General features: G+C 47.3%; 1 protein-coding gene across 1 annotated transcript in view; it reads right to left on the bottom strand.

The window, feature by feature from the left end:
* The window catches only part of cubn (cubilin (intrinsic factor-cobalamin receptor)), a 447,009-nt gene that overhangs the window by 181,375 nt on the left and 240,571 nt on the right, over positions 1-25,063 (bottom strand). The window contains exons 38-41 of the mRNA XM_085987872.1: positions 12,682-12,888; positions 8,670-8,810; positions 5,506-5,687; positions 3,852-4,023 (exon numbers count right to left, since the gene is read on the bottom strand). Of these exons, the coding sequence (XP_085843998.1) occupies positions 3,852-4,023; positions 5,506-5,687; positions 8,670-8,810; positions 12,682-12,888 (702 nt within the window). The remainder of the gene's footprint in view (positions 1-3,851; positions 4,024-5,505; positions 5,688-8,669; positions 8,811-12,681; positions 12,889-25,063) is intronic.

The raw sequence follows: 25,063 nt of genomic DNA, 5'->3' as shown, positions 1-25,063 counted from the left end.
TCACTGGACATTACTGCTCTCACAGTTGAATTTGAGAGTGCAGGGGTTGACCGAGCCAAAGCTAGCAGCCAACGTGATTTACCCAGGGACGGCCCACACGTGTACGGTAGAAGGGGTGTTGGATGTAGATGAAAGGATAGACGACGGGCCGGGACATCTATATAGACGGGTCCAGTTCAGTCGTGAAGGGGGAGCGTCTCACCAGGTGCGGAATCTATGACCCAACGACTAAAATAGTGAAGGCTATTAAACTCCCCAACACCCTGAGCGCTCAGCACGCCGAAATGGCGGTGGTGGCGTACGTGGTCACCCACCCCGACGAGTTCCCCACCCCCTACACCATTTGCTCGGACTCTATGTTCATGTGCAACTCATGCACGGAATACTTGACAATCTGGGCCAGGCGCGGATTCAAGTCTGCATATGGGAAGCCCCTAGCAACAGCACCGCTGCTAGGTAAAATTTTGGAGGCCACAGGCACCTAGGGAGATCACTATATTCACAAAGTTAAAGCCCATTCAAAGACAGCACCAAAGTGGGAGGGCAACCAAAAGGCAGACGAGCTGGCCAAACAGGGGGCCAGGGAAAGTGTATTCTGGGATCCGTACAAAGCAGGTCCGGTAGCAGCAATCCGGGACAAGGGAGGCACACAGTGGGTAGCTTTGGCCCCGGACTTAAAAGCAGGTCCAAGCCCAGGATCCCGTCCTTAAGGCTGTCCTGGTAAAGAGAGAGAATGGGGAGTCCATAGAAGGTCTGTTCGGGGCAGCGGACATTAGTCTCAAAGAGGGGATGCTTTTCAAAGGGGATCGGTGGGTAGTCCCAGCGCAGCACCGAGAGGAGTTCCTCCAGTTGGCCCATGGGGGCCTGGGGGCGGGACACCCAGGGCCGGAAACTACCTGGCAAAGGGTAGAGGAGGCGGGGTGGTGGCCCCATCTCAGGGACGATGTCTGAGTTTTCTGTATGCACTGTTTGGTGTGCGCAGCCAATAACCCTGATCTGCAGTGCAGGAAAGCCCCCATAGGACACACCAGGAGGGTAGAGCGGCTGTGGCAGTCCCTGCAGGTTGATTTCATCAGACCACTGCCCACCACTAAAGCAGGCAACAAGTACTGCTTAGTCTTGGTGGACGTATTCTCGAAGTGGGTGGAGGCCTTCCCATGCCGAGCAGCCACAGCACTAGCGACAGCTAGGATCCTAGTGAGGGAAGTGTTCTCCCGATGGGGACTGCCACAGGTCGTGGAGTCCGACGAAGGGAGCCATTTCACGGGGCAGGCCACCTTAAAACTCTTGGGAATACGAGGGAAGTGGCATGTGGCTCACAACCCCCAGTCATCGGGGATTGTGGAGCGCATGAACCGGACACTGAAAGAAAGACTGAGGAAGGAGATAAGCCTATTCCCGCAGAGATGGGATGAGGTCTTGCCTCTAGTCTTAATGGGTGTCCGAGCCAGCCCCTCCTGAAGCACAGGCTACTCCCCACACGAGCTTATGACCGGAAGGATTATGCGCACCCCAACCCATGTGTTGGCGCCGGTCCTCACCGAAGCGCAGGTCAGGGAGGTAAACCGGGACAGGTTTGTCCAGAATCTGTATGAGACATTGAAACGGATTCACTGGCAGGCAGCCAGTAACCTGGGGAGCCAGCACCAGAAAAGTCGGCTGCTGTTAGAACCCCAGAGAACCCACGAGTGGGAGGTGGGAGACCAGGTAATGGTCTGTAATTACGCCCGAGTAGGGGCGTTCAAGCTGCTGTACATGGGGTCTTATAATATTGTGGATAAAGCGAGCCCCATGGTATATGCAGATAAAACTCCCAAAACGCACGAAATGGTTTCATGTAAACCAGTACAAGTTGTTTAACCCCGAGGAGGGGAAAACAAAGGCCAAGAGTCACCAGGACACGGTCATGAGCCTGGTGGACGTGGGTCTTCCTCCCATGGTGTGGGACGATGATGACCTGGAGGATGGGGCGGTAAGGAGGAGCAGTCGGGTCCCACGGCCTAGGGTGCCGTGGACGCCTCCCTACTCGCCGACCACGAGCCGCAAGAAGCCCTGATGGGAGAGGTCTTAAATGGGGCGCACGTTAATGTGGCAGGGAACACTGTAAATATTTTATAAATAACCAAAACCAGATCCGTGGAGGAAAATCCTCTAACAGAATGGAACTGTTTTGCTTTTGTTTTGGCAGGGAACCAAAGGAGATTGGAGGATCAAGGGGATATGGCTAACAAATTTATCGTATTTCTATTCCTAATGATGATCGGGACTGGCAGCATGGAAAGAGGAGCCACCGAGGTGCCCTTCCTCTACAGCTGCACAGGAGGGAACGGGCCTACCGTGACACAGGGGTGTAGGACAGGGGACACGGATGGAATGGCCACTTACTTCCACGAGGGAAGGTGGCCAGGGTGGCTGGGGTTGAACTTGACTCGGTACTCCGGCAGCGAGGGTTTCACGTATGGAGAAGCTTCCATACCGTGTCCCAAACTGCAGGTCACAGCCACACGGGTTAGGGTGACTGAGGGGAAACGCGTCTGTCTAAGATGTAAGGGACACATTCCCTTGGGACGGTGGTGGTGGTTAAGGAAGTTGGGCCAGGCCAAGGGTAACCGATCCACGGACTGGGAGAAATTCCCAAGTCATGAATAACGAGGCTGGCGACTCATTCTTTCTGGAGAAAATGAGCTCATTAAGTTAATCGGCTGGGAGATCGAAACGAGATTTAAACCATCCAAACCTGGGAGGCAGCCTGGAAACCATTTCCCTGAGGCCATCTGTCCATTAAAACCACAGACAGCAGTCTGTGTATTGGAGAGCTATATCAGAGAACAGTTTGGATAGCTCTTTCTCTCTCTCTCCTGCCCTCCACACAACAGAACGTCAAGAGGAGCTGAGCCTTGCTTTTCCAACCGAGACAGATTTCGACTCAGACTGGGATTCGCATGCGACAAGGCCGGTATGGAACCAGGTAGCTGAGATGGACAGGAGGAAGCTACAAGCAAGATCAAGGGCAATCTAGGTGAGCATTGCCAAGCCTACACACCCACAAGATCACTTAGCTGTGTGAGGGGGTGCCTGTATGCTCCTACCAAACCAGAGGGGGTTTAGCGTTGGAAGGGTCCTGTGATAGTTTAGTTCGCGGGAGGGTGTTTTTAGGCCATGGTAAGTCAGCACGGCAGGGGCTTGTTGGACAAGTCAGGGTTGTACTGTTTTAAACTGTACTGTTGTGTTCACACCGCTCGTGCTGTATGCGAGTGGAGTGGATTTGTCAACCTTAAAAAACACTGCACGGGTGAGCCCGAAAACGCTGTCTGTGTTCAAATCTGTCCTCAGTAATCCCTATCGTCCAGAACTTGTAGTAAGGGGGTTTGCGTGCTCGCTATGGGCGGGGCGAAACCACTTACAATAATTGGCGATTGCGGCAGGGGCCATAGGAAATTGGCCACCGCAAAAACCGGTTACACATCCAGCTCTACGTCCCAAATCACACCCTCCCCTCTTTCAACTCTGGCCTACAAGAGTAGCAATGTTGTGGGAACACCATCATTTGCAAATTCCCCTGACTTGGACATATATCACTGTTCTTTCAGTGCTGTGTGGTCAAAATCCTGGAATTCCCGCCTGAACACCATCAGCACCAAGACTGCAGTGCTTCAAGTAGCAGGATTACCACTACATTCTCAGGGCAACTAGTGACGGGTAAATGTGAGCTTACCAGCATTGTCCATATCCTTTATGCTGTGAAGTCATAAAAATCAGAATTAAAACTGAATATCAAATCTCACAGCAAAATTATTTAAGCAAGAATGAATAACATGGTACCCTAGGTGTACAAATAGCACATGGCTGACCTGCATCCTCCTCTGAAGTGTAAGTTGCACTGAAGCCTCTGTCTGAATCTGACATGTCAGTTACAAAAACAACACGCATGGTATTTCCAGATGACATCACTTGTGTGCCATTGTCAACGATGCCACAATATTTCTGTAGTCTGGGAGAATTGGGTTGAAGGCCATTGTATATCTAGTGATGGACACATCATCAACCAATGATTAATAAGCAAGAGAATCCTTATGGTTTGAAGTCACTAATAACTTTAACAATTTTTTTACATTTAAACTTATGTTGATAAATCAATATTTTAAATCATTGATGTCATCGGTGTACTTGTTAATGAGAGTCAGGTACCTTTAAAAATGCCCTAATTACTCCTTCCTGATAACAGCAGGTAAGTGCACTGTCCGGTATGTCCCTGAACCATTTATAGTAGGAAGGTCTCAGTTTCAAACTCGAGTCTGGGCTGAGTTAACTGATTTTGTTGAGTTAGCTAATTGGGCCTGTGAGCAGGGTGGGGTGGCATAGGGGGTTTTCTACTGTTAGCAAGGAGAAGAAAAAAATCATCGGCTAGCAAGGAGAAGAAAAAAATCAGACCTCCATGGCTGGAAAGCCTGCCGACACACGATATCCAGAGTGGCATTTAAAAAAATTCATTTATGGGATGTGGGCATCGCTAGCAAGGCCAGCATTTATTGCCCATCCCTAGTTGCCCTTGAGAAGGTAGTGGTGAGCCGCCTTCTTGAACCGCTGCAGTCAGTGTGGTGAAGGTACTCCCACAGTGCTGTTAGTGAGGCAGTTCCAGGATTTTGCACCAGCGATATGAAGAATGTCGAGCTGGGCCATCAGTGCCCATGCAACTGTACTTGAGCATTTAGGCCACTCAATATCCAGTGCCACTGGGCACAGCATGGTATCTGAAAATTGTGTCTGGGTCCTACAACTGGTATAGGACTCTGACTTAAATATTTAAATAAGGCTCTTGCCTGTTTCAGGCAGGAGCACAGGCCACCTTTTTTGAGAATGGAAAATTGAGTTGCATGAGCCTCAGAATAGGCGGCCATGAGCGGTAAGATTTTTAAAAAAATGTCTGCCTACCACCCCATTTCTTAGTGTGATCAGGGTAGTCGCCAGACAAAAATTGCTCCCAATGATTTGTGCAAACATAGACCCAGCAGCAGGATCATGAAAAATTTCCATAATCAATAGAGTCTGCCAAAACTTCGATCAAATGGAGCCAAATTTCTTGGATTTTGCACCCGGGGAGGGGCCTATGCCTGCAATAGGTGCAGGCCCAATGATCCTATGTAAGTGAGACAGGGGGGACATTCCTGGCCTCCTGCCTCTATTTCCTCTTCTCCTGTCAGCTGGGTGCCCCTTTTCAGGGGCGCCCAAAGAAATGAGGTGTTGTACAGTTCCACGGGCACTGCCACCCCACAGACCGGAGGATCGATGAGGTCCCAGGTGCAACCCAAAGAAAGACGTGTCAGATGTGCTCCTGGGCCATGTTCATTGCCTTAGAGAGGAAATCTTGACATTCTTAGCCCTGCACAGGCTGAGCCCCCACTTGGGTGCACTACTGCTGTCCACTGCCAGGGCAGGGAGGAAAAAATTGACCCTAATAACCCATCCTGAATTATTATAAGATGGTGTACTTCATTTTTGACTTACAGCAACATAATCAAAGTCACAATACTGATGTGCTTCCAAGTGTAGATCATTGAAGGTCAGCGTCACTCTGCGTCCAACTTGCACTGTGATTCTCCATTGACATTCACGACTGTGAGGGTAAGGGTTTGGGTAGTTTGGAGAGCTGATAGTTCCTGTATCTGCAGTCAATTCACCTCCACATTCTGTAACAATATTTATGTCACTCAATCTCACTGCAACCCTAAGAAAAAAATCTTTCATCTCCGCCCAATTAAGCATCCTACTTTTTCCTGTTCACCCATTTTTAATGCAGAACAATTATGTTTTCACTAACAAATGATAATAAATACATTTTCCTTTGTTTGAAAGAGACCTCAGAGCAGAGGTGGTTACACAAATGCATAATTGCAAATACATGCTTTGGGTTTTTCCTTCATTATATTCTTTTCAACAATGCTCCACAGTAAAGCCCTGTATCAACCTGTTTCAGTGAAGCAAACTTGCAGGATAATGTTAAAAATAAACCTATCAATTTGAAATAAAAACAGAAAATGCTGGAAATGCACTGCAGGTCAGCGACTGAAAGGCAATGAATGGTTAAGGTCTGGGGTGTAACCCTTTATTAGAATTAGGCTAACCTAGACCGACGGGATTTTCTACAGCATGCCCGTTTCAGAGTATCGAAATCAATGGATTCATAAGCCTGGATATTAACAGGGTGGGTCAGACAGCATCTGTGGAGACAGAAACAGAGTTAACGTTTCAGGTTGATGACCCTTCGTCAGAACTGTGCCAGTTCTGATGAAGGGTCATCGACCTGAAACGTTAACTCTGTTTCTTTCTCCACAGATGCTGCCTGACCTGCTGAGTATTTCCAGCATTTTCTGTTTTTATTTCAGATTTCCAGCATCCGCAGTATTTTGCTTTTGTATTAACAGGGCCGGTTGCGTAGGCGGGTGGGGTGGGGGGGCGGACTTTCAGATGGGAACCTCCACGGCGTGCGTCTTTTGTCCATAACAGGTTTCCCTGCCTGGAAGTCAGCCTGATTGACAGACTTGGCTTCTAGTTGGAGAGGGGTACTCTGGAGCGGGCTGCAGGACCGGATAGGTCTGATCCACAACCCGGGGGGTGGGGTCTAATCCTGGGGTAGTCCGATCCCTGACCCCGAGGGTTCCGATACCAGGGAGTCCGATCCCTGACCCTGGTGGGGGGGGGGGATGTCTGATCCTGGAGGGGAGTAATGATCTCAGACCCCGGGGGACGCGATCCCGAAGGGGGTCCGATTCGCGACCCCAGTTTGGGGGGGTGTCCAATCCTGGTGGAGGGGTCGATCCCAGACCCCAGGGGTCTTTGTATGGGAGGGGGAGCATGGGGGCAGGGAGGAAGCACACCTGTTCCTCCTGGACCACAAGCAGTGCTATAAAGGCACTTACCCGAGGCCTGGGAAACCCGGCAGGCCACAGTTAAACCTGTAAAACAAGTTAAATTAGAGGCTGCAAGCCTCATTAAAATATTTAAATTGCCAACCCACCACCTGGGAGTGGGTTGGCTGCCCGCCCCTTGTCCCGCCTCCGTTAAACCTGGAAGTGGGCGCGCTGAGCTTGGGTTTGAGATTTAAAAATTTTTACCTTTTACCTGACCACAACCCACCCATTTTTGGGTGTTAAAAGCCCGGTGGGGTAGAAATTGGTATGCAGTCCACCTGTTTTTCAAGGCTTCAACGGTGGGCTCCAGGATTGTGAGCCAGCACCAATGAAGGAACAGGCAATGTATGTCCAAGTCAGGATGGTGTGTGACCTGGAAGGAAACTTGGAGGTTATGGCATTACCATGCACCTGCTGGCCTTCTCCTTCTGGGTGGTGAAGGTCACGGGTGGAGGTCGCGGGTTTGGAAGGTACTGCCGAAGAAGCCTTGGCAAGTTGCTGCAGTACATTTAGTAGATAGTACACAATGTAGCCATGGCACACCAGTGGTGAAAATGTTGGATGATTAGGTTAGTGGATCAGGTGCCAATCAAGCGGACTGCTTTGCCCTGGATGGTGTCAAGCTTTATGAGTGTTGTTGCAGTTGCACCCATCCAGGCAAGTGGAGGGTATTCCATCACACTCCTGACTTGTGCTTTGTAGGTGGTGGAGAGGCTTTGGGGGGTCAGGTGGTGAGTCACTCGCCGCAGAATACCCAGCCTCTGATCTGCTGTAGCAGCCATGGCATTTAACGTGGCTGGTGCAGTTAAATTTCTGGTCAATGGTGATCCCCAGAAATGTGTTGATGGTGGGGGACTCAGTGATGATAATGTTACTGAATGTCAAGAGGGGGTGGTTAGACTATCTCTCTTGCTGGAAATGGTCATTGCCTGGCATTTGCATGCTGCAAATGTTACTTGCCTCTTATCAGCCCAAGTCTGGATGTTGTCCATGTCTTGCTGCATGCAGGCATGGACTGATTCATTATCTGAGAAATTGTGAATGGAGCAGAACACTATGCAAACATCAGCAAACAGCCCCACATCTGACCTTAAAATTGAGGGAAAGTCATGGATGAAGCAGCTGAAGGTAGTTGGGCCTAAGATGCTGCCTTGAGGAATTGCTGCAGCAAAGTCCTGGACTGATGATTAACCTCCAACAACCACAACCATCTTCTTTTGACTCCAGCCACTGGAGAGTTTCCCCCCTGGAGAGTGATCCCCATCAACTTCAATTTATTAGGGCTTTTTGGTGCCACATTCGGTCAATTGTTTCCTTGATGTCAGCGGCAAGCACTCTTACCTCATCTCTAGAATTCAGATCTTGTATATATTTGGACCAAGGCTGTACTGAGGTCTGGAGTTGAATGGTCCTCGTAGAATCCAAACTGCATATGGTACTGTTGACAACTCCTTCCATCACTGTGCTGATGATTGGGAAAAGGCTGATTGGGTGATAATTGGTTTGGTTGGATTTGTCCTGTTTTTTGTGGACAGGATATTGTTGTATTGATTCCAGTGTTGTTGCTGCACTGGAACAGCCTGGCTAAGGTCACATGCTATACCTGAACAAGGAGTACTTGTTGCTGATACTGATTGACAAAATGCTATCCCATTCTCCAGCACTAACATCTCACACCTTGAAGAGCACAAAAACTTTTTAAAAAATGTTACAGATAGTTTGTACATGCAACTCGTTTAATTGTTTACTGGAGTAAACTACCTTCAATGCTGGCTTCAAACTGCAGACTGAATCCTGATCCATTGACAGATGCATCACTGCTGAAGTGGACATAGGCAAAGCTGCCTGAAGTATCCACAGCACGAGGCAATGTGTTACCACAGTGTCTTCCCAGCACACGGCCTGTATGAGTGAAAGAGAGATCAGATACTGCACCTTCTGCACTTTTAACATCAACAGGAGCCAGCTGTGCTGTACAAGCTAATATCCTCATTACAAATGCAGGAAACAGGAGAGGCACATGAAATAACCAAGATTAATGGATATGTTTTCACCTCTTCCATTTAGTGATTTTCTAATATGGTTCTGCTGGTTCTCAAAACACACAGTAAGGTTACAGCAGTCCACAACACAATGATTATTTAGATCATTTTAATATTTGTTTTACATTTTGATGGTTTGTATTTATGTCAGCATATCTTCATTTTAAAATAAGTAACGGAAACGCTCAACAGTCCAGTATATTAGCGCTCCAGTGTGCCATGTCATTAAGTGTTAGGAAACAGTTTAAAGCCTACAGATCATCAAGATGTGAGTTCTCAGTCAATGCTGTCAGCGGGAGTTGGTAGGTAGAACCTGGGCAATAGAGAAAACCCAGGTTGGGTCACACTGGTCTATTTTCTCATGAATCTTAGTGCTTACGTTAGGAGTTTTACTGGCATAAAACTCTCGCAGCCCCTCAAAATAGTAAAGGAAAAGAGAAAGAGTGCGCAATGATGTGTGAACTTGGCTAACTTGGTCGCAATCTCACCTCTGAGTCAGAGACTATGGATTAAAGATCCATTCCAGAGGGCTGATTTTCATGGCTACCACTGCGTGGGAAACATGGCAATAAGTGCTCTGAAAATTGTAGGGTTGAATTTATCAACCACCAGTTCACGCTCCTGAGCTGCTGCCTGCATTTTTGTTCGAGCTTTCACATGGGCACTCCAGGCACCTGTCTGCTAAGGGCAGCAGCCTACTGGTAATTTGCAAAGCAGGATCCTTTGATCTACATAGGACCCCGATGCAATTTTGAGGTACCAATGGGCAGCCTAACCAGCGGTCCCTAAAGGAACTGCTGCTTGCTGCTCCAAAACCAGATTAATTTCTGTTTTTTCTTTTTTACAGATTTTTGTGGGGTTAGGAGACAAAAAAAATCTTCCCACCTGTTGCCGCCCCATCCACCCTCTCCCTACAATTGCCTACCTACCTTTACACCTAACCACCGTGTCAGCCCCGTGGAGGAGCTCTTGGATTTCCTGCCCCCTCCCCTGAACAACAAGGTTCCTGTGAACGCTGATTCACCGAAGATGTCAGGCGCTGTAATCGCACCGCCTATCGCCCTCCTGATGTCCGCCCAAAGTAGAAATTGGCCCCTGGACTTGAGCACATAGTCCAGGCTGTCATTGCAGTGCAGGACTGAGGGCGTGCTGCACTGTTGGACGCATCTTTCAGATGAGACATTAAAACAAGACCCTGTCCACCTATTCGGGTGGATGTAAAATAGTTCTACTTGAAGAAGAGTAGGAGAGATGTCCCCATATCCTGGTCAACATTTATTCCTCAACCAACATGACCAAAAATAGATTACCTGCTACAGAAAAATAGAAGAAACTGCAGAATATAATTCCGAAAACACTGAGAAAAATCCTGCAGAATCCTATAATTCTATGTAATAAAAATGTAATTTAATTTATTCAGTCACTATTAACCATTGGGCTGAATTATAAACGGGCCAAATGGTGGAATGCAATCCTCAAAATACTGGTAAAAATCTAGTAATTAAAACGGATTTGACTTATTCAGCTGCCCTGTTTATTTCTCCTGAGGATCAACAACTTTAAATAAAAGTTTTCGGGGGAGAAATTCGGTTGGTTAGCGCCTCCTGTTAGCACCTTCAGGGAGTACTAACGGGGTAATAGGAACTTGGCGCTCGAGCGTGGCAATTTTAGTGCCACTCGCGAAATTGACCAGTCATTTGGCGGCAGCGCTAAACACTACCACAATGATCTCCTGCGTCCGCAGATCGTGACATCAGTCGAGCGTGCAACGCCCCGGACCGAAAACTGAGTCGTGCCTTAGCGTCTGCCGCTAGGAACGACAGGTAGAGGGGAACGTTTATAAGTTGGGAATAAGCTGGGGGAGCGTTATTTAAAGACGTGCGCTTCCTGCGTTTTCTTGTCGGCAAAATATTTTGGTACACGCAGGTTGCGAGGGAGAGAGACGTCTGGAGAGATTTAACGCTGTCCTAAGGAGTTTTGATCCTCAGCACCACTTTTGAGGTTCCTAAGTGCCAAGCTCTTTCCCTGGGCCTATCCATTAGTGGTTCCAACACAATTGCTTTAGAGGTCTCTCCAGGCCGAGATTCAAGGCTGCAATGAGCAGGGTGCGGCTGGCCAGCAAGATGGCCCCTCCCCTTTAAGAACTGGACGGCACCAGTCTGTCTGGCTTCCATGGTAACTGATATCGCCTGAACTTCGGTAGCGTTCTGAGGTAACGCCTTGCTCCCCGACGTTAGTGCTTTAACAGAGGTGAGTAGCACTTGATTTAGCACTCAAATCACCTCCAGGGGCGATAGAGGCAAATTTTGCAGTTGGAGGTGACAATTAGCGCTGGGCGCTAAGCTTTGTGCCCGGCCGATATTAGCGCCCCAAAATAGGCGATACCCAATTTTTCCCCCCTTCATGTTTTATTGGATTTCAAACCTACTAAAAGAATTTGCTGGTTTGTTGTAATCGTCCATGAGGGCTTGTTACTTGTGTTTGGTTGAGTTATCCAGGCTGACTGAACACAATTTTAAATGATCAGATTTTAAAAAGGGCCCAGGCAGAGCGGCCTAAAGCTACAGCCCTCCTGCACTTAGCAGCAGAGAAGTGCATGAGCAGATTGTCCATGACAAATCGACATGTACAACTTAATTGCATTATGATGTTGGATTACTAATGATGCCATGACATGCAAAAAATAGACAGGAGTGGAGCATGGTATGCTGGACTTCATAGCGAGAGTTTGAGAGTACAGGAGCAAGGATGTCTTGCTGCAGTTGTACAGGGCCTTGGTGAGACCACACCTTGCATATTGTGTGCAGTTTTGGTCGCCTTATCTGAGGAAGGATGTTCTTGCCATGGAGGGAGTGCAGCGAAGATTCACCAGACTGATACCTGGGATGGCAGGAATGACATATGAAGAGAGATTGGGTCGATTAGGCTTATAGTCGCTGGAGTTTAGAAGAATGAGAGGGGATCTCATTGAAACTTATAAAATTCTAACAGGACTAGACAGACTAGATGCAGGAAGGCTGTTCCCGATGGCAGGGGAGTCCAGAACCAGGGGTCACAGTCTAAGGATAAGGGGCAAGCCATTTAGGACTGAGATGAGGAGGAATATCTTCACCCAGAGAGTGGTGAACCTGTGGAATTCTCTACCACAGAAGACAGTTGAGGCCAGTTCATTAAATATATTCAAGAAGGAATTAGATATATTTCTTAAGGCTAAAGGAATCAAGGGATATGGGGAGAAAGCAGGGACAGGGTACTGAATTTGGATGATCAGCCATGATCGCATTGAATGGCGTTGCAGGCTCGAGGGGCTGAATGGCCTACTGCTCCTATCTTCTATGTTTCTATGAATGTGATGTTCTCAGGTGCAGCACTTTTACCAGGCATAGTTAGACCAGTGGCAGGTGCTAAAACCCATAGAAAAACAGGTCTTCCTGACCACCAATCCAACAAAATCCATCAGTTTTACTTTCATCTGCCTCAGGGCTAAAAGGGTTAGCAGCTGAAGAGTGCTATTGACAAGACTTGGGGTCACCTTTCTCTCTCAGCTGGGTGAATGCTACAAATCTAAAAGAGGAGGAAGAAATTATAGTTTCTTTTAACTGGGATGTAAAATGATAATACAGACAAGAGTTTCACAGTGCAACTTTAACATTACCCAATGAAATTAGAATTGGCTTCTGTTTCGTTAGTTCATAAATGACTATCAAGACACTGATAGTTGTTATACTCACCACTTGCATTATACTCTCGAATTTCCACAAAGTCTTTGGTACATTCAGGTGTGTTTTCCAGGTTGAATGCTTCAAAAGCAATGGTGAGATAATGGCCTGTGGGTCCCTCCAGGAACCATTCACATTGAGAATTGTCTGGGTAAGGTGAAGGATATCCAGGGCTCTGCAGAGATCCACACTCTGCAGACACCATTCCACCACATACAGCTAAAGGTGACGGGGAGGAGGATGGAAGAAACAAGTCTCCTCATTAAATGCTTTGTGATTATAATTCTTAATATTTCATTCTAAAAATAATTTACATATAAACTAAGTATTAATCCTCTTAACAGCTGCTGTTGCAATACAAACTCATGCACATCAGACTACTGCAATTCAATTCAGGGCTGACATGGTTATTATCAATATCTCTTTGCTTCACATGGATGATAATATCATTTCGATTATGGCCCTGAAAATCTACAGCAGTTTGGTGTACTCCAGCCATAACTTCAGTGGGAGTCAGATGGAAAAGTCAAAAACTAGCCCGGGACCTGGATATGTTAAATCTAAGCCTTTCGTTGAAGTGTTCTCCATGGCCAGTTGGGGGTTGGAGTCTCTGTCCACTCCAAACATGGCCATCGTCATAAAGGCCAAGGGCTGGGGGGAGGGGTTCCCAGTGTTGGGAGTTTTCATGCCCTAGGACCTCAGTAAAACCCTACGTATTGTCAGTGGATGTATGTCCGGCTAGATTATGCATACCTTCATGACCACTGATAATTGTGGGGACCAATTGGAGGTCTGGGCCAGGAGTATGACCTAGAGCTCTGAGGAAAAGGGCAAATTGAAAAAAAAGAATAAAAGCAGCTCCCCTACAAAGGGGGTGGGGCGGAGACCCTAAGGGGCACCGCATTATTCTTTGAGGTTGCTGGCAGTCTTTGGCCAGGCTTAATGACCTCATCAGTGGGCAGAAACCTCAAGTGATGCAGATACCCGTCACTGGCACCCAAATTAGGGGACCTCCCTGTGACCCTGAAAAGACCACCAGGGGTCAGTGGCGTTGGTGGGTACATCACGGCACTTACTGCAAGATGCACCCCATTGCAGATTTTCAGAGCCTGCGCTTGGATTTGAAAAACTGTATTGCAAATTAAATCATTTAAAAATAAAGGAAATTGATGCTAGTCCTTCTGTACATTGTATACTGTAGATTTTACAAAGTCATGCTCCTGGCACAGGGCTTGGCTAGCTGGGACCTCATATTGCAAATTCAGATGCAAAGGCCAGTGGGTCCTGCAGGATTTGGTATCGATTGAAACTGGTATAAGAAAGACATGCATTTATATAGCGCCTTTCACGACCACTGGACATCTCAAAGCGCTTTACAGCCAATGAAGTACTTTTAGAGTGTAGTCACTGTTGTAATGTGGGAAACACAGCAGCCAATTTGTGAACAGCAAGCTCCCACAAACAGCAATGTGATAATGACCAGATAATCTGTTTTTGTTATGTTGATTGAGGGATAAATATTGGCCAGGACACCGGAGATAATTCCCCTTCTCTTCCTCGAAATAGTGCCATGGGATCTTTTATGTCCACCTGAGAGAGCAGACGGGGACTCGGTTTAACGTCTCATCCGAAAGACGGCACCTCCGACAGTGCAGCACTCCCTCAGCACTGCACTGGAGTGTCAGCCTAGATTTATGTGCTCAAGTCCCCGGAGTAGGGCTTGAACCTACAACCTTCTGACTCAGAGGCAAGTGTGCTACCCACTTTTTTTTAAATATTATACTTCATTGAACATTAAGAACATTTACAACATCGTGATCATTACATTGTATGATACAAATCAATTCCACCGCTCGGCACAGCCATTCCGCCACCACATTTTAACATCAAAACCTGAAGTTTAATTTGTCACCTGTAACATATATTAACCGATTGTACTTTAAAAATTGGTTATAAAATACTGTCCTCAAATTCCTTCTGAATAAAACATCCACAGAGCCTTATAATGATCTTTTAGCTTGTATTTAAAATACTCTTTTAGATTGATTCTCCTCCCCTTAAAAAACAGAGCATTCCTTCTTTGCACAATCACGAATCTAGCCAAACTGAACATTAAATTAATTGCCGCTCCGCTAGACTCTGGCAGACTCTCCTGCAATCCCCATCTCAAAATTGAGTCCCACGGGATTCCTATTCTCGCTCCTCGGTCCCCACCCAGCAAAAAAGCTTCACACAACTGTCGAACATAGTAATTAAAGTCATTTAACTGCGGACATAACACCAGTAAATGGGACAGAGTCTCATCCCGTGTCCCACACATTGGGCAAGTTGCCGCCTCCACTCGTCCAATCTCGCATAAGACCGTCATGGTAAAAATCCGGTTATGAGCCAATTTGAAATCCAGTTCAATCCATTCTGGGCATTTAAAATTCGCCCACACTCCCTTCCAAATCCTGTTGAAGTCCAGCTGTGGGTATATACTCTGCCAAAACTCCTGACCAGCAGGTATCTTGAATCTCCATTCTCTGAATACCTCATAGAAATCTCGAGTATTACAGTTGTCAAATTGGACCAACTCTTCCCCCTTTCTCCAGTACAAAGCTTGGAAAAGCAGGACGCATTTTACTTCCTTTGGAGATTTCCGCATTTATTTCTTCCATCCAATCCTGTGGCATTGCCCTCACAATCTTCTCATACATGATTCCTATTGCTTTTCCTTCTACCTCCTGATCCTCCTCCCACACCATGTCCCTCACTATCGCTTCCGGCAACCAACCTGGAATGACCTTGTATAATACATCTTTCACAGATATAATCCCAGCTTTTATAAAAGCTTGATTAAATAAAACCTCTCCTTCGATGTTGACCCACCTGTTCAAAAATAAGGGCTGTTCTAAAAATTCCTCAGCCCCCTTGGGCATAAACTGCACACCCTTTAAAAATTGGGCCCAAGTCTCTACAACCCCCTTATAAAACCTAGGGAGAAGTTTAATCGATTTCAAAAACATATTATTGTATTCCATATACAATATCCCCTGCCCTCCTATCCCACTTCGTTTAAAAAAATGCTCAAAACAACTCTTCCAAAAACTTGTATTTGACTTCTGAAGAAATCTCTTCACCCATTTGATTCTAAAGGATTTCTTCTTCAAATCAATATCTGGAAAATTGAGTCCTCCCTGATTTCTCCGTCCAATGATGGTATTGTATGCGACCAAGGCTGGTTTCCCTTCCCATAAAAACCTCACACAAGCCTCTCGGGTGGACTTTTCCGCCCACTCAGGAATATCCTCCACCGTCAATAAGTACCATAGCTTAGATAGCAGGAGAGCAGACACCACTGTCGCTCTTCCTTGCACTTTCAACCACCACCTTTCCTATCTTCCCAAAATCTTCTTAATTTTCATAACCTTTGGTTCCCAATTTAATCGATCCACTTCATCCCTGTCTTTCTTGCACCCCATATGCACCCCCAGAACTTCCAAAACCTCCACCACCTTAAAGGGACATTCCCCCAACCACTTCCCCGTACCCCTCCCTGCAACCAGGCATTGGGACTTGCTAAAATTCACTCTGGCTCCTGAAGCTCTACAATATTCCTCCACTACATCCATAGCTTTCCTCACTGACTCCCCATTTCTCAATGTTAAGGTTGTGTCATCTGCATATTGGTGTATCACCGACACCAGCCCAGAACTGGGGACCACAATCCCAACTACACCTTGTTTCTTTCGCATCATGTAACCTAATGGTTCTGCTACCAATGGGGACAGGGGACAACCCTGTCTCACTGATCTCTGTATCGGAAAATACTTGGATAAAAAACCATTACATTTAACGCAGCTAAATATGTTTGAATAAAAAATCCTTATCCACTGAATGAAATTTTCCTTGAAACCAAATGCTTCCAAAACCTTCAATAAAAACTCATGAGAGACCCTATCAAAGGCTTTCTCTTGATCTATCTTTAATACATAAGCCTCCCTCCCACTCTCTTCCATGAGCTCTATCGCATCTCGGATTGAGACCACAGAGTCTGCGATGTCCCGGCCTATGACTCCATAGGACTGAGAGGGCCAAACGATCTCCGGTAACACCTCCTTCAAACGATTTGCCATAACCCTCGCCAAGATCTTATAATCCACATTTAATAATGTGATGGGCCTCCAATTCTTCAGATCCCGTCTATCCCCTTTATTTTTATATAAGCTAAGCTTATGATATCTCTCCTCATAGATGGGGCCAGGCTTCCCTCAATTCTAATTTCCTTAAAAACTTCTAAGAGCAATGGACTTAAAGGCCTAGAAATTGGGTATAGCCCCGCTTGAGGCGTTAGAACTGGCGCTGCGCAAAGTTTATAGCCAGACGAAACTTATCGCCGCCTGGCGCGATATTGGGTTGCATCGCCCCTAAAGGGGATTGAGGCGCGAATTCAGGCGTTACACGGGACTCCTAAGGTGCTAAACTTCCGGCGCAACGCAATATCGGAGCGGACGGGCGCAGCGCAGGTACTCTCAATTACTGATGACCACGAGACTTCCAGGCGCCGGCCAGCTCTTAAAGGGGTGGGTCAGTCAGCTTCAGCATCCACACTCTTCGCCTTGCAGGCCTCAGAATCGGCGCAGGCCCTTCTCTGGCGCTAAAAACTTGGACCAGATGGAGAAGGTGAGACAGAGAGCAGAGCGCTTCACCAATGAGGCTCTGGAGCAATTGGTGGCCGCAGTGGAGCGCCGGCGAGATGTTCTCTACCCAAACAATGGCACGAGGCCGAATCATAAGGACTACCGACGAGCTTGGAGGGATGTATGCCAGAGGGTCAACTCCAGCAGCATGGTGACCAGGAGCCCTGTCCAACGCAGAAAGAAATTCAACGACCTCACTCGGGTCGTGAGGGTGAGTGTTGTTTCTGCAAACTTCTGCATCCCTTCATTTGCACCTGACTTTATGGCTACAGGGTGGGCTGTGCCCCATTGGCCATCTGCCAGCAAGCACCCATGGCCCTTTCTGGGCACACACATGCACATTTGACTCAAGGCGTCATGTAAGGGCTCTTCCACCATGGGGGGCATGAGATGATCACTCAGGGCATCATGTAACATAACTTCCCCTCCTTTCCCCTGCAGTCCAAGCTGGCGAGGATTGGCAAAGACCAGCTTCGCACCAGTGGCGGACCTCCACAAGTGGTCACTCTCATGGATCTCGAGGAGAGAGTCCACCAGATTCTTGGAGGATGTCTGAGTGGTCCTGTAACCACTGCAGCTGCCGACCCCATTGTCAACAGCGATGGTAAGGTTCTCACCTTTTACAACTGTCTCCTTCCATTTGTTCCCCCCGCCAGCATGCTTTCTCACTGTGGACCCATGTCATAGCCTTGCCGCAATCTGGCATCCCTTGCTGCCAAGCTGTCCTTTTGCTAAAGCCACTCTTCCGCCTCCCTGCTTTCAGATGCTGCATCACCAGCTCGGGAGCCGGGCCCGCAAGCTGCCAGTGCCAGTGCCTCCGAAGGCTCAATGAGAAAATTACTGTCCAACAGAAGGTCAGCAACTCTCTCCAGCAACGATCAGAATGGCCAGCCCAAATGGCTGCAGCTTTTATACTAGTGCTGTCCCCTTTAAATAGCGCCCCCCGAGTCCGAGAAGGTCCTGGGAATGCTCCATCCAACTGTCACTAATAGCGCCAGGCGAAAAGGTTGCGGGCGCCACCGAATATCCGGTCCGGGGTGCCAAAAAGGCGTTGCACACTGAAATGACGTCATGATCTGCCTGCGCCCACGGGCAAGAGAAAAGAGTTAGCGCCAGCGCTAAAAGGAACTCAATATGGGAGGTGGCGCTATATTCACTGCGCCCACCCGAAAATTGGGTAACGCCCCAATTCTCGGGCTCTTTAGGCGCTAATTGCTGGCGCTACCAACCGAATTTCTAGGCCAAAATCTCGAAACATTCTTTATAAAATTCTGCACTTAGTCCATCAGACCCTGGGCTTTTCCCCCCCTTCATTCCACTTATTGCTACTTTTATTTCCGCTAATCCTACGTCTTTGTCACACATGCTTTCCTCATCCTCCTTTAAACCCTCTTCAATAAAAGCAGTAACCTTCTCCATCGCCAAATTGGAAATGTCTTCTTTTGTATATAACTCTTGATAAAAGCTGCTAGCCGCCTCTAAAATCTCCCCACTTTCATGAATGATCTTCTCCCCAACCTTCAACTCTTCAATTGACGATAATCTCTGTCGCAGCTTCTCTTGCTCTAGAAAATATCTAGTGCATCTTTCGCCCTCCAATGCATCTCTAGCCTTTGCACGGAGAATGGCCCCCTTGCATTTTTCAGCTTGCAATAATTCCCACTCTTCCTTTAGCACCCGGAACTTAGTATCAGCTCCCTTATCCCCTCCATCAACTGCTTTACAGACATCCGTAAACTTTTTGTTTATATTCTCTTCTCGATGCTGGTTAGCTGCCGCCCTCTTTTTCCCATAATGTACCGAAAAAACTTTTACCTCATTTGAAATTGTCCCACCAAACTCTTCTTTCTTTCAAGAACAAAGGTTCCTTCCGAGCATCCTTTATTATATTTATATTATAATCCCTTCTTTATAAGCAATTTCTTTCAGGTATTGATTGTTTAAAATCCACACCCCTGAACCGATCTTAACTCTGCTGTTCCTAATTCTAAGAACCAAAGCCGAGTGATCACTAAAAAATACTTTTTTAATAATAAATCTCCATCACCTCCGAACTTAACCCTTCCCGCATTAACACAAAATCTATTTGGCTCTGTTTTACAACATCACCCACCCAACCTGCTCTGGAGAACTCCCTTTTTATGGGGTTCCGGTCCCTCCATAAGTCTCTCAAATTTAAATTTGCCATCATTTTTGTTGTGTATGTAATATGTGTGCTACTTTGAACCTATGGACAGGACTGCACTACTTGTTGGGCGTAGTGATACGCAGTACCACTCCTGGCCATAGGGGTATAAATAGTACTGTGGGTACTGATCCCCCTCAGTTCCCGCCTGTGGGCATGAAGTAAAGACCTATGTGCAGTCCCTACCTCCAACCAGTAAAGACCTGTTTGAGTTATACGTTTAAGTCTTTGTGTTAATTGTTCAATACAATACACATACTTAACACTGGCGACGAGTCAGGCTCTTACCCTGCGGCAGTTATTCCAGGCGGCTTCGTCCAAAGACAGGACGTTGAAGAGAGGTTTCAATCCTCAACACCCCACTCAAAACTGAAGGGCAGCAGAAATCCTGACAGCTTCCAGCGACTGGAAGGGACAGGCATTAGGACCCTGAAGCCTCCATCAGCTTGTGAACCGGAGTAAAGACAGGACTGGGGAAGAGAGAGAGGTAGGGCGATAGCGATCGGCAGATAAGGGCCGGGCCGCTTTGAAGTGAGGGGCGCAGCCGGGCCAGCGATCGGGACCAAAGATAAGAGCCGCACTCGGACTGAAAGGCGCGGCGGCTGCAGAAGCTCAAGGTGCGAGAGTCGCGGTGCACAGCGCGGGCTATCGATCGCGGCGAAGATAAGGGCCGCACTCGAGGGCTGAAGGGAGACGGCGTCGGGGGACGGGTGAAGACCGCCAAGCGCGGGAAAACCGCCATTTTGTGGGCGGAGGACGACGGCAAGAGCGGGAAGCTGCCATCTTTGATAACAAGTAAAGAAAATAAAATCTGAGAAATTGCAAATCTACAATGCCTAAACACGGGAATATTAGCACCTTTGATAGTGACCTCGAAGATTGGGCCATATATGTTGAAAGAGTAAAAAATTATTGTAAGGCCAATAAAATTCGTGACCAAGATAAAGCTCTAACATTATTAAATTTAATGGGTGCGAAGACGTACGGGCAATTGAAACACCTGTTATCACCAGATGAACCGGCGGATAAGACGTTCGATGAGATTGTTACTGTCCTGAAAGATCATCTAAACCCCACGCCGCTGATGCTAGCGGAACGATTTAAATTTTACGACAGAAGGCAGCTACAGCATGAAAGCAATGCTGAATATTTGCTGGAATTGCGTAAATTAGCGAAATATTGCCAGTTTGGAACGGGATTGACAGATGCACTACGAGACAAATTTGTGTGTGGTTTATTTAAACAGGATACACAAAAGCGACTGCTCGAGGAGAATGAGCTGACGCTTGAGAAGGCGGTCACTATGGCAGCAGCACACGAAGCCGCAGCGAGAGGCACGGCAGTAATGCAGCTACGGTCACCGGAGCTCAGTGCACACAAATTGGGTGTGAGTTCTGGCAAATGTTATCGTTGTGGAAAGACAACGCATGATCAGAACCAGTGTTGGTTTAAAAACCAAGAATGTAGAACTTGTGGTAGGCTTGGACATATAGCTAGAGTATGCAGGTCAGGGAAGAAGACCAGCAACAAGAAGTCACCGCAAGGAAAATACGCAAAGGTACACAAGGTGACCGAACAGGAGTCCGATTCAGACGCTAGCAGTAATGAACTGGCTAGCTTAAGCTGTAATGAACTGGCTAGCTTAAGAGTACTCAACGCTGGTAAGGGTGCAGACCTCCAGACAATTTGGGTCACTCTTCAGATAGAAGGAGTCCAAGTAAAACTGGAATTGGACACTGGATCGGCATTGACGGTCATAAATAAGAAAGATTACGGAAAGTTATTCCAGCATATTCCCCTACAGGATACGGGGATTATATTGAAAACATACACGGGGCAAAGAGTGTACCCCATCGGGAAAATAGAGGTTGCAGTGGTCCACAAGGGCGAAGACAGTCAAATAATGGACTTATATGTGATATCTGAAGGAGGTCCTCCACTACTAGGACGGGAGTGGATTAGGAAAATGAATATGGACTGGCATTTCCTACAAACAATAACGAGTGAGAACTCGGTGAAGATAGTCGGCCCAGACTCTGGAACGGATGATGGTAAGCCCAACTCAGGTGCAAAAGACAAAGTTTCAGCACAGAATTCCACTGAGCAACAACAACATAGTTTAACTGTGGATTCTGAGTCTGGCAAGTCTACTGATGTGCCCATTTCTGAGGGACACCGGGCTCGAACTCAACTCCATTTCAAACTACAACAGCAATTAGAACAAATGCTTCGCCGTTTTGAGCAAGAGTTGAATGCAACGAAAGAGTTCTTTGATATAGAGTTGGAGAATCTGGAAAGACAACAGAAGCAGCTGATGGAGAAAATGGAGCAGGAGCACACAAAACGTCTGATGTCAGAGGAGTTAACGGTCAGCCAACTCCTGCATATGCTGAAGGACAGGACTCTGAAATGGGAAAAACTTGAACATGAACTTCAATATTCAAACGAAAGGGGTTCGGAGCTCTCAAAGGTTATTGGAAGAGCTGAGGTGGCAACACAGACTGAGATGACTGCAACAGAGCAGCCCTTGGATGCCAAAAGTACGCTGACTCACGTCAACGTAGAACAACAGACCGCTGAAACAGCTGCTCCGGTAGAGGGATTGCATAGTCCGATCAATCAATCTCCAAAGGAAGTTGAAGTATTAAAATCACAAATGAGGTCACTAGTAAACGACTTGCTGAAAGCCCAGAAAAAGCTGGATGCAGAGGTACACATGAAGAAGTCTCTTCAGGAAAGATGTCTGGATTTGGAACAAGAGCTGGCTAACGTCCAGCTAGGTATGGAGGAAATAGACGACCCTCTCACTGGTCTAGCTCAGGACGACACCGAATATTACGATGTCCTGTCCTGCCCAGCTTGTAACTTCGACTCCCAAAGTGCAGAAATCATGGAGGAGCACCAAAAGTCTACGGAACATCGGGAGAAGCTGGCTCTACGACGGAAACAGGAGGAAGAGAAGGAGGAACTGCGCATGCAGCTGGCAGCTGTGGCAGCTGACAATGGAGCCCAGAGAGTCTCCAAGAAGCAGAAAAGGAAAAGTAAAAACAGAAGATGACCCATCTGAACCATTATCACCTCTACCAGATCACACACGTGGTCCCTCCGAACGGAGCCAATTCAGTTCGGAAGTTCAAACTGTTAAATCCATGGAAGGACTATTGAATGAGTCACTCTAGCAACGTGAACCGACTACACCACAGAGATTGAATCTGTGAACTGTTTTCCGCAGAGACTGAATCTGTGATCTGTTTTTGACATGAAGTTATCTATGTATCTATGTTATTCTGTTATGTAAACCTGAAGTTATATATGTATATATGTTATTACGTTATGTTAAATGGGGAGATGACTGTAAAGCTAGGAAGGGAGGAATGTTGTGTATGTAATATGTGTGCTACTTTGAACCTATGGACAGGACTGCACTACTTGTTGGGCGTAGTGATACGCAGTACCACTCCTGGCCATAGGGGTATAAATAGTACTGTGGGTACTGATCCCCCTCAGTTCCCGCCTGTGGGCATGAAGTAAAGACCTATGTGCAGTCCCTACCTCCAACCAGTAAAGACCTGTTTGAGTTATACGTTTAAGTCTTTGTGTTAATTGTTCAATACAATACACATACTTAACAATTTTTACAATCATCCCTCTGGAGTTATCATCCTTAAAGGTCATCTGGGCTGAAATGTCCATCCGAGATAAAAATACATTAAAATCCCCCACTATACAAGGATTTTCCACCTCTGCCGCTTCAGTGAATAACCCCCGAAAAAACTCGCGACGCTTGCAATGGTCGTTCGGTGCATAGATATTAAAGAAATCGCAATTAAATCCCTCCATTTTTACCCTTAGCCATAAAAATCTCCCCTCAGTGTCCTTGTCCACCAAGGCAACGTTCTCTTTTATGAATGGACTCACCAAAACAGCCACCCCTCTACGGTTATTGTTTGCACAACTTGCAAACACCTCTCCCTTCCAAACCTTCTGAACTCTTTCTAGAATATCCTCATCCCAAAAGGTTTCTTGCAGACACAACAAGTCCGAACCTTTAAAACCCTGCAACAACTGCTGCAATTTCTTCTCACTCCTCCGTCCGTTCACATTAATCGAGACCAATGTAATCATGGCTCCAAAGAAGGGAAGTATGCCCGATAATCTCCCCATCATTTAATCTCTGGCTCTTCCCTCCTCACATGCTCCTTCTCAACTTTTCAGGCAGCTGTTGCTTTTTCCTGCAGCCTCCGGCTCTTTTTCCCCTCCTGTTTGACCCCTCCCTGCTGTTTCAGCCTCTTCCTTGCATTAAGTTTGGGCCCAGGAGCTGCCCTTTCTCCCTCCTTCTGCCCCTCACTAACCTTTCCCTTTCCACATGATACCACCCCACCCCCGACTTCCATGTCTCTGTCCCCCTCTAATTCCTCACACTCAAGCTCTTCTGCAACCCCCTGTGCCTGCTCCCCATCAGACACATAATCCTGCTCCCCGTCAGATACTTCATCTCCCACAGAGAGTCTTCCTGCTATTGCAGTTTCTCCCACTGTGCCGCTCCCTTCGACCACATCTCCACCTCTGACCCTTGCACCTTGTTCCCTCACTCCATGGGACAATGGCGCACCAAATTTGTTCCCTTCTGACGTCTCTATCTCGCCGATCCCATTCTGCTGTCCCTTTAAGACTCCTGTCTCTTGCACCCTCTCCCCATCCTGCCCCCTCCCGCTCATCAAGATATCCGACTCCCCCCGGAGGACCCACATCCACCACACACCCCGCTCCTGCCTCCTCTCCCGCCACAGACACCAGACTCCCCAGGGGGAGCCGAACTGCACTAAGGCTCGAGTCTGCACTCGACCCTCGCTGCCCGCTGCTGCCTTTTTTCCCCTCCACAGCACTCGGCGTGTTTTCCGCCATCTCCATCCCGTTCTCCGCTCCGCCATCCTCTGCCTCTTCCTGTGCTCCTTTCTCCTTCATTTTATCGGCTGTGTCCTCCGACTGCACCGCTCCTCCGGCCGTTCCACACTCATCTCCTGCTCCTTCTCCCATCTCCTCATCACTCCCTTCTGCCACACACTCACAGCGGGTGGGACCATTACGACACACCCCACAGCTCTCCGCCTTGCAGCAATGTGTCCCGACTCACCGCAATTGTAACAATACAGGTCTGGACAGTTTCTTACGAGATGGTCATGTCCAAGACAATAATAGCACACCTTTACTTGGTTATCATGCAGCACACGAAAGTACTGCACTCCTTCCAGTGTCTTGAACTTCATACTGTACGGCAGTGACCTCACCCCCTCTGGGAACTGCACCTTTACATACCGGGTTCCGTCTGCTACCCGTGTTCCCGGATAATACCTCCTCTTCAATTGCAGAACAGATTTTTATGTCCCACGACGTCAACTTCTTGCTTAGTATTTCATCCTCAATGTAAACTGGCAAGTTTAAAAATGAAACCACCACCTCCTCTGAATATAGCAGAGTCACCTCCAAGAATTTCTCACCAACTTTCCGACTGAGTAACAGTCTTTCC

The sequence above is a fragment of the Somniosus microcephalus genome, chromosome 5 (assembly GCF_052327205.1).
Source record: "Somniosus microcephalus isolate GS21.2 chromosome 5, FLI_Smic_1.0, whole genome shotgun sequence".
Lineage (NCBI taxonomy): Eukaryota > Metazoa > Chordata > Chondrichthyes > Squaliformes > Somniosidae > Somniosus > Somniosus microcephalus.
The sequence above is the reverse complement of the archived record's forward strand: the minus strand, read 5'-3'. Positions and strand labels throughout refer to the sequence as shown.